This window comes from Aptenodytes forsteri, unplaced genomic scaffold (genome assembly GCF_000699145.1).
Source record: "Aptenodytes forsteri isolate BGI_AS27 unplaced genomic scaffold, ASM69914v1 Scaffold62, whole genome shotgun sequence".
Taxonomy (NCBI): domain Eukaryota; kingdom Metazoa; phylum Chordata; class Aves; order Sphenisciformes; family Spheniscidae; genus Aptenodytes; species Aptenodytes forsteri.
In genome coordinates, this window is record NW_008794595.1 from 2,233,365 (window position 1) to 2,252,046 (window position 18,682).

Genomic DNA, 18,682 nt, shown 5'->3' on the forward strand with positions numbered 1-18,682 from the left:
GGCTCGGAGCGGACGGGGGAGCGCGGGGAGCTGTCGGGGGGTGTGTGGAGGGGTGCGGTGCCAGGTCGGGGTTCCCCCGCCGGGACGGTGGCGATGGGCGCGTTTCTCTCCGTTGCGTGCGGGAGTGAAGCCGTCTCCTTGAAATCCACGCGCCGCCGGGAACGGGGCTTTCCGGAACGGTGTTTTAATTAAATATCGCTCTTAAACTTTTTCCGCCACAAATGACGTCCACCCTCTTCCCACGCCAGGCCCTAGAGAGAGGGGAAAAAACTAAGACCGAAAGAATTTAGGATGCACCCCCAGGGGTTGTTATACCAAGGTGAGAAGTGCTGGTTAAAGTGCGTTAGCTGTAATGGTCGACGAATGTAAGCAAAGCAAGGTTGACGGAAAAGGGTGATACAGTTACATGTAGTAAGAAAAATAAGCTTTTGAGTACCATGTGTTCCTCGGAGGGAGATTCTGCTTTAATACCAGGGAACCCGAGCATTGGTAAACTATTGATGTCTTCAAATATATGCGTGAAAAGGAAAAGGGGTGTTAAGCAGTTAACTTTGAGAGCCAGTTTAATCTTGCAACGTGTAATATACTATGTGCAGGAACTTTATTAAAGATGTTTAATACTGTAAATTGTGAGTTAAGCCTTGTACTGTAGGGAGACTTAAACAGTCATAGGCCATTTGTTTACTCGGGTTTGCTGAAGATCACTTGCAAAAGTTCAATTTGGAAGCAAGCCAGGAAAACATAGATAGTCAAGTGAGAGACCTTTAGGCTAAGAACCACTTTGTACCCTTATTTCTGAATAATCCCTTCTGTGCTCCAGTTTCCTCCTTTTGCTATACTAAGGACAAAAAATATTGTTGGCAGTGAAATAATGTTTATTAACCGAAGAGTTACTTAGAAGGGGAATAAGTGTTAATTAGTTTTTCTATAATATATTGGCTACCATCTTTACACATGTAGCGCACACCTTCTACCTTGAGGTCAGCCTTGTAATGTGTTTAAGTTATGTCAATAAAATTTTCACTAACGTTTACCATTAGTATTGGGAGCTTTAAGATAATCTTTAGAAACTTCCAATACTCCAGCATTTAATTTTTTTCTTGTTGTATCAAAGAAAAGCTATTTGAGATTTCTTTTTTTGTACTAGAACGGGTGATGAACAGATTTAGGTAGTTTCATGTAGTCTTAATGTGAAGACTTAATATTGGTACAGTGAGGAGATCCAGTTGATTCTCTGAGGTACCTTCTTCTATCTCCCACCCTCATATTACTTTTTCTGATACTTTGTGTTCATGCTTCTGTCCCTTATGCTTTGTGTGGGGACAAATGAATATCTTTCAAAAGTATACTTAGCTTCAGATGTTTTACTGTGTTTTGCAATTCTCAGTGTATATTACTTTTATGACAAAACTTTAGTGTTTCTTGTATGGGTTTTGTCAGATTAAAATAAAGGAATTTTGATGTATTTTGACAAGTTCTCTTGCACCTAGAAAGGTTCAGAATTTAATTATCTTCATTATGGGGTAGTTTGTAGTTTTTGATGAATGCTTGTAACAAGAGGGCAGAAATCCATGCCCTATAAAATTTTGCAATATGCTAGCAGCTTTTTTTCCCCTAATGGCAAGAGGTGTACAGTACAGGGCTTTTATGGTATGTTAGGAAGAAAACAGTAACATCCCCCTGCCCTTTTTTTTTTTTTTTAAACTTTCTTGGGAATTACTGAAAAGGAAAGTTTCCTTAGATAGAAAAAGAACATCTCTTATGTGAGATCTTTGATACTCCATGCACAATATCCTACCTCATCTTAATGGTAAACTAGATAAATGCTAGTTTATCTTAACTAGCATTCGCCTGTAGTATACCTTCCTGTCACACTTCAGTTTGCCCCTGAATGTTTGAATTTTAGTGCCCGTGAGTATGGAATAGTGAATCAGCTGATTTGGAAATCACGCCGTACCAGTTTTCGTTCATGTGTTTTCTAAATATGCTTCAATCCTTATTTACATTAATTATTTTTTTATGTGTACTGAACAATGAATACTAAACTTGAAGAGCAGTATTTTTAAACAAGTTAGTGTATAGGATCAAGAATAGGACTAGAATTTAGGATTAAACAGTAGGAGGCTGCTGTTTCAACACACAACAGCCTTTGTTACTGATGAACTCTTACTAATGTACACATGACACCCAGAAAATGTCACGTTTGGCTTCTAAACTAACCTAGGAATTGTGAAGGCTTTTGTGTTATTTGCCCCACATTTTCCAAAAATTGATAGCGTAGAATACAGAAATGTCACCAGCTGAAGCATACAAAAGCTGTGTGTGCGTTGCACAGCTAATGAGGTGGAAGCCATTTGAGTTTCCTTAGACCAGAGCCTGAGTTTTTAAAGAGTTTTCTGTGGGATCAAAGAATCTGAGTGCTTGAAATGTTTGCGTAGATTTAATTTTCTTGTGCTAACCAGAATAAAGCAATGGGTTCTGGAATCCGTACAGGGGTTGCATGTGTTCAGTTAAATTAGTATATGTCCTTCCAGTCTGTTCCAGTCTCATCGACATACAAGATACACAAGGAAATGATATTCTGGAAACTCTGGGAAGCTTGGGAAATGAGTGCGCAGCTTTGGGAGTGAGGTGGGAGGTTCATGGATGTGCTTTGGTTTTTGGTTGGTTTTTTTTTTCCTTGCATTTGGTGCTCAAGAGAAGCAGGAAAGAGGTCAAACTAAACTCATTATACCATAGTATTTCTTCTTAGAGTTGTAAGGAGGAGGGTAAGATGTTTAAGTATGCTAACAAGAACACTTGCTTTGTGTGGCTAACTACCATGTTTTATGATAATTTGCTATATTCTGCCTCATAGGTGTAAATATTCTAGCAACTTGTCAAAATTTTCGGTTCTCTAATACCTAACGAGAATTTTGTTTTCTGCAGCAAGAGCTTCCTTTTTAGACTGGCTGGAAAGTTTCTGTGCCAAATATGCTGGGTTTAGTCGTATTGTATTCTCCCTCATTGATTAAAAAGTGGCATATCCTTTTTATGTAATCTTTCTCTTAATGAATGCAGGTTTTGCTCATTTTTTTTTTTTAAGGAGGCAAGGCAGGAGAACGACAATGCCTAATATGCGTGCTTTTTTTGAGACTAAAGCCAGGGAGCTGAGCTACCTAATTGGTAATGCCACGTAAGTTTCTTGAAGGGGAAATGGAATCGCGATGTACTTCAACAAAAATTAGCAGTTCTTTGCAGGAGTCTAAAATAGTCAGGTCAGAAATATATAATAAAAAAGGCAAACATTTGAGTGTTCAGAAAACTTGGATTGTTCTCTTCCATACTGCTGCATTGGTGTGGTCTTGGAGAAGTCAGACAGGGGCAGCCATAAAATGTGGAAAGGTAATTAAAATATAGGTGGTTACCAGGCATCTTCAGAAATCTCACCGAGTCTTTCTTCATGTTGTCTTGGCAAATGTTGTCATTTATATTGTTTTCATTATACAGAAGGAAAATATAGTGACATGTTTTGCAATAAATAGTGTATTGGAAAATACACTGTAAGAAAATAATTTCTGGTAAGAGAACATACCAGGTCACTTGACTTTCCTGTTTCTAACCTATTATTTAATACTTAAGAGCACACAGTTGTCAGTTTAAAAAAATACATATTTTTGTGCAGAAAATTTACCTCCACACTCCTTTTACTATATGCACAAGCGATAACTTGTGTGTGGCAGGGATTTCTACATCCTTCATCTGTCTAATTTCTTTTCTATGTGCATTTTTTTCTGGTTTTGAGGGATCTTACATGACAAATCAAGATTTCTATCAAAAATAAATAAATCAAATATTGCATGTTTTCTGTCCCAATTTTTCACTGTATTTCTTCAGCTGTTTCTTCACTTATTTTTCTGTAAACTTATGAACCAGTAAGACAGTTGACTGAAAAAATAGGCTGTGGCTTGTGCGAGAGCATGTTAATACTGTCTCAGATAACCTGAGTGTAGTTGTTGGGAAGAAGATGCTTTTCACAAAATAATAATTTTGAGCTGCAGTATGTTCTAATCTTCATAAAGTGTCATGACACACTGAACCCTTCTTGACCCAGAAGAGGAACCAATAGACACTAACAGGTTATTACTGCTTTTTTAGGTTTTTCAGGTTTCCCAGCTTTCTTGTTTTTCTTTCCTTCTCTCCTCTTTTGTTGCATCGACTCTGTTGTCCATATTTTGTGAGGAGTAAATCTGTACTCCTAATCGTATTCACGATTATCTTTTTAGATTTTTTTTTTCCCCACAAATGACACATTGTTTTATCAGAATAGAAACTGAATGAAACCCAACTGTATCCCTTGCTTACATGTTGAATGCATCATATAATGGAATATATGATGTCTTTTTCTTAAAAGCAGATAGGCTTTCTGCATCTTTTACTTTTGGCAATAGAATGTTAGTTTTGTTCTATATTTGGAACCAAACTTGGTTTCTGGAATAGCAGTATAAATTTTATTCTTTTTTTTTTTTTTAGTTTATGTTCATTTGTTGGACTTAAACCGAGGAATAACGTTGGCATACTTTTCCCTCTTTGATGTTTATCCTTTTAATGAATTGTTATATTTGTCTTCATTAGAGTTTTATTTTGCTAAGCCGAGTAAGCAAGACTAGTTTTTCTTTTATACATCAGGCTCTTTGGTCATATCAGTAGCTCCTTTCTGTAGTTCTTGTAATTAGAACTTCTTTTTCTTGAAAACAGGAATTCAGAATTGTGTGTGGTATTCCAGAGAAGTTGTTGCTCATGTGCAAAAATGTTCACATTACCCATCTCTATTGCAAAGAAATCCTTGATGTGCATTTGCCTCTTTTTTCCCTTCCCCCTACTCCCCTCCCCTACAGAGCTGCATCAGTTTATAGTTGATCACAGAATGACTGTACTCCCAAATAACAAGCCCTGACTACATGAAAGAAGCTTGTATGGGTCCCTACGTGCAGGAATCTTGCATTTCATGTGATTTTATTTCATGTGGTTTCTAGTAAGCCATTTTTCAAGACCCATCACTTGTGTGTGTGATACTCTGTTCCCCTTTTGTTGCAGTGCTTTCCACTTCTGTCTCATCTAAATCTACCTATTCTTTTCTGGCAGCATTGTTTTTAAAAAAAAAAAAGTTCGATATAATTTTTGGAGGAACTAGTAGTTCTTTTCTAGTCCAATTGTTCCACACTTGCAACATCATACTGTATTCTTAAAATGAGAAAGAAACTTTCTCTAAGAATACCCTCTTATCCCATTCATTTAACCTGAGATGATTTAATGAGTCCAGACTGCATCTTGTTTGAGTTTCCTTTTTTCCAAGGAAATGACTGATTTATTTTTTAGGTATTGGATTAGTCCAGCATGTCCTAAATCTGCTGACGCTTACTGCATTTTTGTTCTGTTTTCTTTTTTAATACAATTGAATTCAGATCACAGAGCCTGATAACATTTTTTTCTTCTTTCAGTGTTAACTACTGTATTTCTTTTTTTCTCTCTAATCATATGATAGCACGTTTCATTTGATTTTATTAAAATGCTCATTGCAATTTTTTGGGACAGCTCTAATGTTTTGGTGTAGACATTTTTTCAGTTCCCCAGCTTCAGTGTATTAGCTCCCTCAAGTTATGCTTTTACCTTGGAAGGTGTTAATAAATTTGCATTCCCACTAACTAGCCTGTCTTTGCTCCTGTATCTGGTGACATTATTTGTATTGGAAACCAAGGCACATTTTATTGTCACCAGTACATCCACAAAATGGTATCACTTCTTCTGTGTTTTTTTAATTATTATTATTTGTAAATCATAAGTGGTTTCACCACTCTCTTGGAGTGTAGGGAAGGCTTTTGTGGCTAGAGAAGTAGCACAAGTGATCCTCTTCTGCGAAGCAGAATTAATAATGTAAGGTATCCTTTCAGCTCCTGAGCAAGAGATAGCTCCCCAATAAGATGCTGGATTTCCATTTACAAAAACTGTTGAAATAGGGTGAAAGATCCTATCAGTTTTGTGCCGCTACTGTTCCAGCATCCAAATCTAATTTCCTTGGATGAGTTCCTGGAATTATTGAAAATGGCAAAGGCATTTAACACTTGATATTAAGGTATCTCTATGACAGAATACACAAATTAACTCTCAAAGACTATTCTTGAATGTGCCTTATATTCAGGAACTCTTCACCTGCAAGACTACAGGTGAAGATGTTCCTTATACCAGTGGGGAAGGAAAATATTGTATAAGATATTTCTGTAAAGTCAGGATAATTTTCAGAGACAACAACAATGTAAGTTGAGGATGCTTTTTGCTCAGTTCTCCACAGACAACTAAAAACTATTGGTTATGCATGTGTAGTTTGATTAGGTGTACATAACAAAGTGCCTTCTTGTGAAAGCTTGAGGAAACATTCAGACTATTTCATATTTGTGGTTACGAAAAAAGGGAGATGGAACAAATCAGCACCAAAGTGCTGTTGAGAAGTGAAGCTATCGGCAATAGCAAAGAGCTGCATCTTCTGAAGAGATGCAGAGATCTCTGTAAAACTTCCTCCAAATCTTGCAGCTCCTTCCTCAACTTGCTTATATTTTTTGCTAAGTTTTTACTAGAAACATGGGAGGGAGGGGATGGGGGGAGTGGTTTCTGTTCTGTTTTTTCATACCTCCTGCTCTGGGGTTCTTCTCTAGTGAGTAATCGCAGTTTGTGCCTCCGCTGTTGCTTGTTGCTTTTCAAAGCAACAATATGGATCGTCAGAATTCTTAGCAGTCTCTTCACTGCCCCCAACCCCTGAATCACTGGTGCTGTTTTCCTGAACCTGTGGGCACACAACAGTAGTTCATTGATTTCTACTGGGTTAATGTTTGGAGAGTAGCTGTTGACGTGAAAGGAATTTTAGGACAGCAGGTGGGTAGGTGGAATTTCCAAAGTTTTCTTTTCCACAGCAGAGATGCAGTTCAGTGTAAAGAAATGTATGTTGTATCTGAACATACTGGGTTTGTTTTGCAAATAAGTGCTTCCATTTCTCTAACTCTTTGGATTCATTTACATGGCCAAATACATATGTAGCAAGCTGGATGTCAATTTATAAGCTATGGAAGCTCCCGGTTAACTTTCCATGTGCATACCTACATTAAATGTCTTAAGTAGATTATCTAGGTGACACTGGTGGCTGTGTCAGGAACTGTCAATCTTCTGGGACAGGTTGGAGGCCAGGTATTTAGTGCACACTGATTAGACTGATCCCTGAGCCTTCTCTTTTCCAGCCTAAACAGCCCCAGTTCTCTCAGCCTCTCCTCATATGACAGGTGCTCCAATCCCTCGGTCATGTTTGTGGCCCTTTGGAGGACTCAGTTCAGTCTGGCCTGTACTGGGGAACCCAGAGCTGGACCCAGCACTCCAGATGTGTCCCACTAGTGCTGAGTGGAGGGGCAGGATCACCTGCCTCAACCTGCTGGCAACACTCCTCCTAATACAGCCCACAGTGCTGTTGGCCGCCTTTGCTACAAGGCCTCATGTTCAACTTGATGTTCACCAGCACCCCCAGGTCTCTTCCTGCAAAGCTGCTTTCCAGCTGGTCGGCCTCCAGCCAGTACTGGTGCCTAGGGTAATTCTTCCCAAGGTGGGGGTTTGCATTTCCCTTTGATGAACTTCAAAGGTTTCCTGTTGGCCCCCTTCTCCAGCTTGTCAAGGTCCCTCTGAATGGCAGGACAACCACTCCTCTATTCACAGCATAGTGAACTTTCTCTGACTTTTTTTTTTTTTTTCCCCCTGTAGATAAGCCGTTCAGTCTCTTAAGTGCCTTTTGCAGTGTGGCAAAACTTGCTTTCTTTACCTCCCCAATACCATTGCATGGATGGTGTGCGTAGTGATCAAAGTCATAAGGCTCTTGAGATAACTCTGGCTTTATAGTCAAGGGCCTTTAAAAACTTAGGGGAACAACTTCTGTACAAAGTAAGCTAAAATTCAGAGATTCTTGGATATGGTAGGGATCTCTGGACAGCAAAGATGAGTTTCAAAATGTAATGTTTTCAAAATGTAATGCTCATCAACATCGCATGCTGTGTATCATCACATTCTTTTCTGAAGAGTGTTTATGATAACTTAAAGGCTAATAACTAAAGCTGACTTAAGAAATTGTACTACTGACTGAAAATATTGCTGCTTATGTTTTTTCAGACCCTCCTATTGCAAAAGCTGCTGTTGAAAAGAAATAATTTTTTTTATAAGAAGAGAATGGGTAAGTTCATCTTCGAGTTTTTTTTTTTTTGTTTCCTATAATGTGAAGCATTTTCTCTCTTACATCGGTAGAGGAGGTGGATTGTAAGACTTTAAATGTTGATCTTGTCACTGTTTTTCTTGTGGCCTCAAAAGTTAATGGAACTTCCTACAAATGTTTCTTAGGAGGATTTTCTCAAGTGAATGTTCATTTGTCAAAAGACTTGTTCAGAGTGCATCTATCTAACAATAAATTTCAGTTGGTTATTTTGCATAGTGCTGAAAATGGACATGCTGAAATAGGATGCCTTTAGGCTTTTATAGCACTAAACCTTTAGATAGTAGACAAGAAAATTTCACTATGTACTGTTTTAAATATTTTTGTTTGTTTGTTAACTAAGGTCAGCCTGTTGAATTCTGGCTAAGAGATCATAATAAGGACTGATTTCTGATAAATTAGATTGTGTGTGTGATCTGACTAAATGTCTGAACCTGTCGTATCTGCCTCTACAAATGGCTGGTTAATGAACCATGACTGGACAGATTCTGGTTTTATCTATACTTTTTCTGAATGTATTTTAGCATGTTTGGTGCTGGCAGTACTTTATTAAAATTGGCAATAACTACATGGTAATTCAATTTTAACTTCAAATTCACAAAACAATTGATTAGGGGAATGTTGTATTTGCTATAACACTAGATACAATGCAAGGTACTTATTCTAATATAATTAATATAATTTCTAGTCTTTGTTTTGTCAGAAGGAGAAACAACACTAACAATCTAATGTCAAGTTTGTATCTGTTTTATCTCCTGTACTTCTGCATACGATCATGAAATCCTGGCAGTATATTACTTTTCTAGAAGCATACAGATCTCTTCTGTTACATTTTTCCAAGCTGGAAGAACTTCCAGGACTCTTATTTTTAACTTTCTGTCAAGATTAACACTGTTCTGAAAATCAAATTTTGTGTGCAGTGTCAAATTCAAGTATTTTTTTAATGGAATTCTAGCAATACTTGCTATATTAGTCCCTTAGAAAATACAGTACTTGAAAGAAGGCTTTAACTTTCCAGTTTGAATTTGGAGGATTTGTATATTTAGTGGGGTGGGGTTTTTTTACACTCATTTTTTTCAAAAATATTTTAATATTACTGCAGTCTTTTCTGCTTAAGAGTTTACAGGAACATATAAAGACTAACTACAGAGACAGTCTCCTTAGTGCGATGGTGTCCTATAGTACTGAGCACTATACAGGCACAAAGTAGTCAGTGGTTCCTACCCCAGAGAGCGTGCTGCCTAAATAGACAAGACAGGTGCAAGATGGGGGAACTGTTAAGACTGCACAGAGTGAACAGTGTAGTGGTGGCAAGAGTAATGTTGTTTTTTCAACTTTTAAAGATAGAGCTGTTAGGAGAGAATAAATGAATGAACAAAAAGGGAAGGGGGATAAGGGCTTCTAGAGAAACAAAGTAGAGAGCGGGTGTATAGTGAGACAGAAGGGAGAAGGGAAACAGAAAAAGCACAGTCAAAACTGCTGCGGGGAGAATTTCCAAATTTCCTTGGTTTTAGTGCTTTTGCACTTTCCCTGTTTTCCACCAAAGGTCACAACACAGGTGTGCAATAACGCTGTATGGTTCTGGGTCTGGCTGGGCACTGGGGGAGGATGAATCTTATTTCGTATCATTTCTTCAGTACAGGAATACTGACTGTTTTTATTCTTACCTGTGCTTCAAAAAGCACTTTTTTCCTTGCAGCCTGTATTTTTAAATATTAGATATGTATTTAGATAACGTTTAGTAAGTACCAGTATGATAAACATGGCAGTAGCCTTATGGAGGGAAGCAGTAGCATGTTCAATTCACTTGAGAATGTCTAAAGGAAAATTTCATCCCTACATAGATTTCAGAAATCATGTCAGAATTTGGTGTTGGAGAAATGAGAGGGGAGAGATGTTAATTAAAAAAAAATCCTACTTTTGCAAAAATTCTTACTTTAAAACAGATTGCTGAGGACTTCAGAGAAGTCATCTTCAAATATGCAAAATGCTTCTGTCTCATTTCTGGTTGTATTGGATTCCTCGGTCTGCAAACATAGTCGTAGAAAAGACTGCAGCTTACATTCTTAGCGACGTGAATCAGTCATTGTGTTCCAAAACTGTTAATCTGTTTTCCATTATAGATGGAGAAGAGAAAACATACGGTGGGTGTGAGGGCCCAGATGCTATGTATGTGAAGTTAATATCCTCTGATGGCCATGAGTTCATTGTAAAAAGAGAGCATGCATTAACATCAGGAACAATAAAAGCTATGTTGAGTGGACCAGGTAGGTACAAAAGATTTAGTACCTTCACGTCCTTTGTTTTCACTTCTGGACAGTTTGAATTTATATCATGCAGTGAGTGAAAGTTGGAATAAATGATAACTTTTCCAGATCCCGCCTAGTTCCTGTTTCCAGTGGAACAGTCCACCTCTGTGGGGTGTTGTGCTACCAGACGTGGTAGTTGGACTCTGTCCGCTTCTGGACAGTTAGCGATCTTACGGTGTCATTACTACTAGTTTCCCACGGTATGAGAACATGAGGGTGTTACATGAAATGTGTAGATGTCAAGTTCAAAACAAACAAGAGTTGGTAGTTCTTCATTGCCACCTCCATGGTGAAACTTTTAGTATTCTCTACTGGGTCTGGCTGGTATGGAGTTAATTTTCTTCGTAGCAGGTCATATGGTTCTGTGTTTTAGATTTGTGACCAAAACAATGCCAATAACACACCAATGTTTTAGCTATTGCTGAACAGTGTTTGCACAGTGTTCAGGCCTTCTCTGTTTCTCACTTCCCCCCACCCAAGGAGTAGACGGGGGTGGTGCAAGAGGTTGGGAGGGAACACAACCAGGCAGATGACCCAAACTAACCACAGAGATACTGCATGCCATATAACGTTGTGCTCAGAAGTAAAAAGGGAGAGGAGGGGGTTAGAGAGGTTAGCTGTCTTTTGCTTGGGGAGCTGGCTGGACATCAGTCTACCCACGGGAGGTGGTGCGTGATTACCTTTGCATCAGTTGTTTTGTTTCCTTTCTCTTCTTCCACTTGTCTTTCACTTATTAAACAATTTTTTATCTCAACCCACTTGTTTTCTTGCTTCTACTCTTCTTTTCCTCTTCCCTTGTCCACTGCATGGGGAAGTGAGCAAGTGGCTGTGTGGTGCTTAGCCACCTACTGGGGTTTAGGCCACAACATGTTCACAAGATCCTATGGCAAGGAGTCCCTGAGCTTAATGACAAAAGCTAGCTTAAGTTTGAGAGGAGGGTAGATAAACTTACAGAAGGGAAGGACCTCATGCGTTACTGAATATATGAGACTACCTCTGTTTTAAGAAGTGTCTGAACTAATTCCTGAAGACTGAAAGGGTGGAGGAAAGAATGGGGAGAAGTTAACACGTGTGCTTTCCCTCCTCTGTACCCTCATCCCATACGTTTACCTTTGGCCACTTGAGTGGTGGGCGGTAGGCTATGTGGAGCTCTGGTCTGAATACAGTCATCCTTATATTGTCTTTTAGATTCTGGCGAAGGGGATTACTGGAGAGATCTATTTGCTTAGTAATAGTTGGGCAAACTGAGCAATTAAAATTCTCAGCTTAATGTTCTGCTAAATGTCATTGTAATGGTTGCATGTGAAAATATGTAGCAGGTCTGTTGTGTCTGATCCGCTCCATGTCAGCCTCCCAGACACGTAAGAGGAAAAGTAGTTACAAGACCTGCTCTGAATTTGTTCCACAAACAATGTGAAGGAATAAAAGGGGAAGTAGCCTGCTTAGAGGGCTAGAAAACCGACTCTGTAAAGGAGTCAGCATTCAAGAATATTTTGTATAAAAACTAGCAAGATAAATAGGTTCACAAGGAAAGTACTCTTGCTGTCTAGTTCAGCAGGTCATTATTTCACTGACGTGTAAGTGTCCCCTGTTTCAGTACTGTGACATTGCCAATATGCTAACATTTCTTCTGTTGCTTCCTACTGTTCCTGTACTAGAATTCGAGCCGGATTGGCTTCAGTGCATGCAGATATTTCTACACAAATGTGTGTAGACATTAGTAAGTAGCTCTGTTTTGTAGTTAGAAGGGGATTCCTATAGAAATAGTGGGAACCAAACATTGCTAGATCTCCCATAAATATGGACTACATGTTAGTGTTTTTTATATTGTCTTTCAGCTTAATGAGTTGAAAGTCCAGAGAGATGAGGAGAAGAGGGACAAAGATAACAGTAGAAAGGCTGTGGTGCTAACCACAGGATGACTTCGTATCATCCAAATTTCATGCTTGTAGGCACTATAGAAAGCTAATTTCAAATGTACTTGTGTTTTGAGATTTGAGCTTTGGATAAATTCTTCAATATCTAATAGGGACAAACTCATCCTGTATGTAACCTTTCCTCCAGCACAACTAGGGTTTCCCTGTCCCTCCTGCCTGCCTGTTTTCATAGCTTATCAAGTTAATGCATCTTTGAGGTTTCAACCCTCTGTCAAATCTGCCTGAATCTGACTGAGAAATTTAAAGCTAGTGGGGTCACAGAAGGGACCACTGGTAAGTGTGCATATGCAGATATGGAACATCGATAAACCATTTTTTTTCTTGCATAAGACATCTAGAAATTTGGATAACCTTTTTTTTTTTAAACGTTGTTACTGTGACCTTTAGAGCTGAGCACACTACAGTTTTAGAGCACCTATCAAGCAAGCATCAGAATTAAACCTAAATTTCTGGTGTAGTTGTTCAGAATATTGTTAATAGGCTGCAGCCAAAATAAACATTTTGTAATGTGGGGGATCTTAATATTCTTGAGGGTTGTGAATGTGGCACATCTGCTTTACACTGAAGAATCTCATACCCAGGAACATGGGACTTAATGCAAGTCTATTTGGAATGTGTTGTATTAGTATTTTAAAGCATTTCATTTTGCAGTGAATTGAGATTCTGACTCTTGGTTTGGTGTTTTGTTCTTGTTTTTTTTCCCTACAGGACAGTTTGCAGAAAATGAAACAAATGAGGTGAATTTTAGAGAGATCCCATCCCATGTCCTATCCAAAGTATGCATGTATTTCACCTACAAGGTCCGCTATACTAACAGCTCTACGGAGATTCCTGAATTCCCAATTGCACCTGAAATTGCACTGGAACTTCTGATGGCTGCAAACTTCTTAGATTGTTAAATAAAATAAATTATAATAAAAAATGTAAAACTTTTTTCAGTATTTAATACATGTAGTTCAGTTAGTAACTTTTTTCAGATAGCATGTTGCGTGTGTGCTGTTGAGAACTGTAAAGTTCACTGCAGAGGCAATTGCCTTCAGTCCTTTTGCATATAGCAATCATTCAGTTGAAGTTTGTTTTGCTGCTTACACAAATAAGGACCTTTTCACAAACTGAGACAAATAAACAAATATGCCAATTAGTAGATGGCTATGCCTTATCCTTTAGGTGCGGTAGAACTTTCTTTTAAAACAATGACCATAGAAAATACTGGAGTTTAGCATTATGCTCTCTAAAAGGTAATTATAGTTAACTACGAGTAGCTGTTTAGGGTTTCTAACTTTCTCTTATTGTTAAAGTTTCTAAACATCTGAACTTAATCTCCTTTGTAAGATAGCTGTCCTTTAGCATAGTTATACTAACTAGCTTAGAAGTGCCCTCCCTAAGGTTTGTATACTGACAGCGATATTCCATTTAGGTTGAAAGTGGAGTATGTAGGAGAATGATAGTTAACTACGAGTAGCTGTTTAGGGTTTCTAACTTTCTCTTATTGTTAAAGTTTCTAAACATCTGAACTTAATCTCCTTTGTAAGATAGCTGTCCTTTAGCATAGTTATACTAACTAGCTTAGAAGTGCCCTCCCTAAGGTTTGTATACTGACAGCGATATTCCATTTAGGTTGAAAGTGGAGTATGTAGGAGAATGCTTAAGGCTTTTAATTTAAATCATAGTATAGACATGCGTAAAGGTGTACTCGATACATTTTTCTTTTATAACCTAAATTTTCCCCGTTAGTAATTACAAATATTCAAGTCACTTGTCTGTACAGTAAGACTGATCCTACTGACAGTGGCTTTTAAGGGGAAAAATAACTGTTACAATCTGTGTATATTATCTTCTGTATAACATGTAAGGTTGTTCTTAATGTACTGTCACTTGACCTGATACGGATTTTATATGGTTTCAGTTATGGTTTATTTCCATTGTTGTGATTGGTTATGTAAAGTCTGTATTTAACCTTTAGAGTAGTAGTCATTTAAATTTTGTAACGTAGCAACTGAAAAGATAGCAGTTATCCTATCTTTTACCTCTTCCTCGACCTCTCCCTTGTATCCACAGAAAAAGACCCTGAAATGTGGAGATCTTTTATATTTGAAGGAAAGGGCATTAAGCAGATGTTTAAGGAGCTGTTTTATAAATTTCATAGGTATTTCCAATGTTTTTACAAATATTTTAGGGGAAAAGGATTGGCAAGCCACTGACATAATACTAGAGTGGAACACATCGTCTCTTGGTAGTTCCTGCTGGTAGTTGCCTATACTATCAGTTCTTTGTTCAAAACAAGTTTCTATGAAGAAAAAATAAACTTGAGACAAGAAGTTGCTTTTTGTTCAGCTGCAGCCTGAAGAACCCTTCTGCCAAAATCATCTGTAAATGAGAATAAATCTAATGCATCATAAAAAATGATGCAAGAACAACGTAGTTAGCACTTCCATCAGCTGCCACTGCTTCAGCTTTGTTTTGATCAAGAAGTGGTTGTGGTCTTTCATGGAAAAATCCCACCGGCAGGTGGTGGGACCTCTTTATTGATGTATTAACTCATGGTGAGTTTAGAGGGCTGAAACTCTCCTCTAAACCTGTTTGCCAACGTAAGTACAACTTTGAAGAGATTTTTCTGGACAAAAACTAGTAACTTACATAGACTATGCAGTCTGCCCATGGAGGAGTTCAGTTCTGACAAATGAAATTTAACTCTGGGCTTGAACAACACTTGATAGACAAGCTGACATTTGTCAATGTGTTGATAGATTAGCTGACATTTATTCACATTGCATACTTTGGCACAATTTATTGTGTTTAATGTGGGGATGTTTATGACTGGATTGGTTTTGCACGATAAAGCTGAAGTGCATTGCAAGGCGATTGTCTGAAATCCCATGTTTAAGCACTCTGGTCAGTGCTGTTAGTAACTCATTTTCAAGAGCACTAAAAAGATAAACACAAACCAGAGATACCCTGTTATGCTGCTTTTGTTAGAGTCACTAGGAATACCCTAAAAGGTCAAGGAATACCGACATGAATATTTTAGTTCCGACTACATTTCAGTCTGAGCGAGTCTTAAGTTCTTTGGCCATTTTTAATAGTCTTGAGGTTAATGACTTGAAGTTAAAAATTACTTAGTTTAAAACTGAAGTAAAAAGGATGTCATTTTTTTGAAAAAGGTGTTTTTTCCTTCTTTTTTTTTTTTCCCCCCTTTTCCAGCATTCCAAAACAATCTCCTGTTAAAATACATTGCATTTTATGATTCCGTACTTCAGCAGTAAGGTAAAATAGCTGGTTTAGTTCTGAATAATAATTTTGTTGTTTTCCTTCAGCTTAATGTATCATACAGTAGCTTTGAACACTCAGGAAATGCAGTAGTGTCCTAGAGCGCACTATTTGCAAAACCACCGGCTGTTAAAACTAACCTGCAGATTTCTAAGGGGGAGGGGGGCAGAGGGAATTAGTGCAATTTCCGTGGTAGTGACATGGGTATGCTATTATCAGACAATTGGAAACTTAACACGCTTAACCCCTGAGTTCTAAATAAATTTCAAAATTGAAAATTTTTAAACCTGTGTTTCTGTTGATTTATGACTTCTCAGAACAAGTATTCATACGTAGAATCATTGCATGGTTATGTGGTGAGCAAATTGCTGATATAATTGGGATTCAGGTAATAGGTTGTGAAACTGCATGTATAAAATTAAAGTGATTCTTTTCATCGTTCTGAAGAGTTTCATAGATTTAAAGTGTTTAGATATCTTTGTGCTCCTCTGAATTACAAGTATGTGCAATTCTCAGAAACAGCCAAGTACTAAAGAAGGATGGTATTCCTGAACAGCTGTGAAGAGGATATTCTGAAGACTTCAGGTGTCCCGTAATACTCCTTTTTACTTAGTAAGCTAGTCCTGTCTCCGATGGTTCAAATTTTAAACTGAACCACTGATTTAGCCATAAAAACTTCCAGATTCTGTACTAACGGTAAGCAATTAGAAAAGTCCTGCTAGGTTATGGTTTTTCATCGTTTGAGTATGTATAAGCTGCTGAAGAAGTCTCTGGTGGTCTCCAACATGAAATAGTCTGTGCATCTGGAACGATGAGAACTCCGTTCCACAAGACATTGAATTCCTTTTTTAGTTTTGAGGTTGATGAAAGGAGGATTCACCATCAAGATTCACCATGCCATTGTATTCAACAGCTGCATTGAATACGATGTCTAAAAGGCATTTCTTAATTAACGGTCATAAGCGTGGAAAATCGGTTGCGTCTGTCTGCATTTTATTGCTGTATATCGTACTTCACAGGTGTAAGTTGCAGCAGTGGCTATTTGTTTTTTTTCACCCTTTCTTGTTTTTACTCTTCCCATTGAAAGGGATTTCCCAACACCCACCTAAATCTGTTGGTTTATATGATAGATAAAGTGGACAAGGAAATTAATGGGGCAGGAAAGTTAACTTTTCAGCCCATGTTTTGGGTCCCTAGTGTTATTTCTTTTGTTAAGTCTCAAATGTTGCAGTATAATTCAAGAAAGTAACAGCTACTGCAGAGTCGACAAAAGCACAATGTTAGCATGTAGGTACTAATGAGAAATAGCAGTTTTCCTAGCTGAAAACTAAGGGTGGAGGCTGTGGTGTAAACTTAATTTCAACAACTGAGTAAGAGAAAAATAGCAGGAACTCAATATTTTAAGATTGAGTGGATTTGGAAATTAAAACTATTATGCTGGTTTTTAAAGATGGACCAAAGCTTCGCAATTAGCAAAAAAGGCATTAGTTAGGCAAACCTTTCCCATGGAAGAAGTTCAACTTTGAAGGGTTTTTTGACAATACACTGGATTGGAGTTGGATTTCTTTTTAAATGTAGCTTATTAGGTGGCAATTTTATGGGAAGATACCAATGCTGTGAACTCGACGTGTTGCACAACGATTGGAAGAGCTAGAAAAGAGCACATAGTAGATTTTGTGATTATTATCAGCCACCTATGAAGCTTGTTTGAGTGTCATCACTAGGGCAGCACAGAGAAAAGAATGGTGAGTTTTTATCAGTTCAAGTTTTAACAAGTGTGACGTGTCATGAAATAAAGCTTTGAGTATGTTACATCTAAAATGTAGGTTGTGGTGCAATCTCTCTTCTATGGGAGAAAGGTCACTGAGATAAAAAAAAGGAAAAAAAAAAAAGATATTTCTCTCTGTCATTGCCCCGTTACTGTTTTATGTTTACAGAATACAGGGTTTTCCTCCCACGCTATGTGGGAGGAGAGTCAGAGATGCCAGATCGTGATTGTTCTTTGACAAATGGAGTACTTCAACGTTTTATCCTTCTGAACTTAAATACTCAGACAGTTTTCAAGACGTTAATCGTGTAATGTTTTGTAGCCTCACTTGTTGAGGGTAGTATTGGAAAATTGAGTTAAAATTGCCCCTGAAATATGTACTGCGTTTTTGGCTGTTGAAAGTAAAAACTTGAGAGTTTTTAGATAAATTAAAATCTTACTGTACAGTGCTAAAGTTAATGGTTTTCAGGATAGTTTTGTTAGAGGAGTTTTTTGGGAATACAGGCATGGATTAATGCTACTCCCTATTTATTTGTTGCCAATTTCTTTCCTCAACCAGAAGTTACTCTGAAGTTAAAAATAAATACTGTTAATTCCTTTAATGTTAATTCAAATTTAAAACTGCCTTTTCAGGTGAGAACTCATAGCTAAGGCTTTTCTTCCCATGAAAAAAATACTACTGGTATCCTATTTGCACATAACAGAAAACCTTTCTCTCGAAAATCACCACTACACAATAATACATAATTCATGTCTTAGGTTGCTATAAATTCTTGTTACTCTGTCTAGTAAAACAATGGGATACTTGTTATGCAGGCTAATTCACTCATGTAAATAATTGTCAGTTTTGGTTGGTATCACCAAGCCTGAAAAATATCTAGAAGCTAAATGCATTTGGCACAAAGGATTTGATTTCTCTTTTTATACAGAGAAAGACTTCCCGCATTACCATACTAAATGGACATACAATGTTTTCCAGAAGTGACACTCCATTTGAGTCAGAATTATTTGTAGCAAACTACTTGAAACATGTAAATGATATCACTATTGCACTAACATTTAAGCTGCTTTCAGATTTGTCACAGACCACTTAAATAATGAAAAATAGTTTACTTGTAATAAACAA

The 18,682-nt window shown here is 37.7% G+C and overlaps 1 protein-coding gene across 1 annotated transcript; it reads left to right on the plus strand.

Moving 5' to 3' along the window:
- The first annotated feature begins 248 nt into the window (after window positions 1-248).
- On the plus strand, window positions 249-13,664 carry ELOC (elongin C). Its single transcript, XM_009272645.1, has 4 exons — window positions 249-319; window positions 8,179-8,239; window positions 10,399-10,542; window positions 13,230-13,664. The coding sequence occupies exons 2-4, from the start codon at window positions 8,236-8,238 to the stop codon at window positions 13,418-13,420; spliced, it is 339 nt and encodes a 112-aa protein (XP_009270920.1). The 5' UTR covers window positions 249-319; window positions 8,179-8,235; the 3' UTR covers window positions 13,421-13,664.
- Window positions 13,665-18,682: the final 5,018 nt, after the last annotated feature.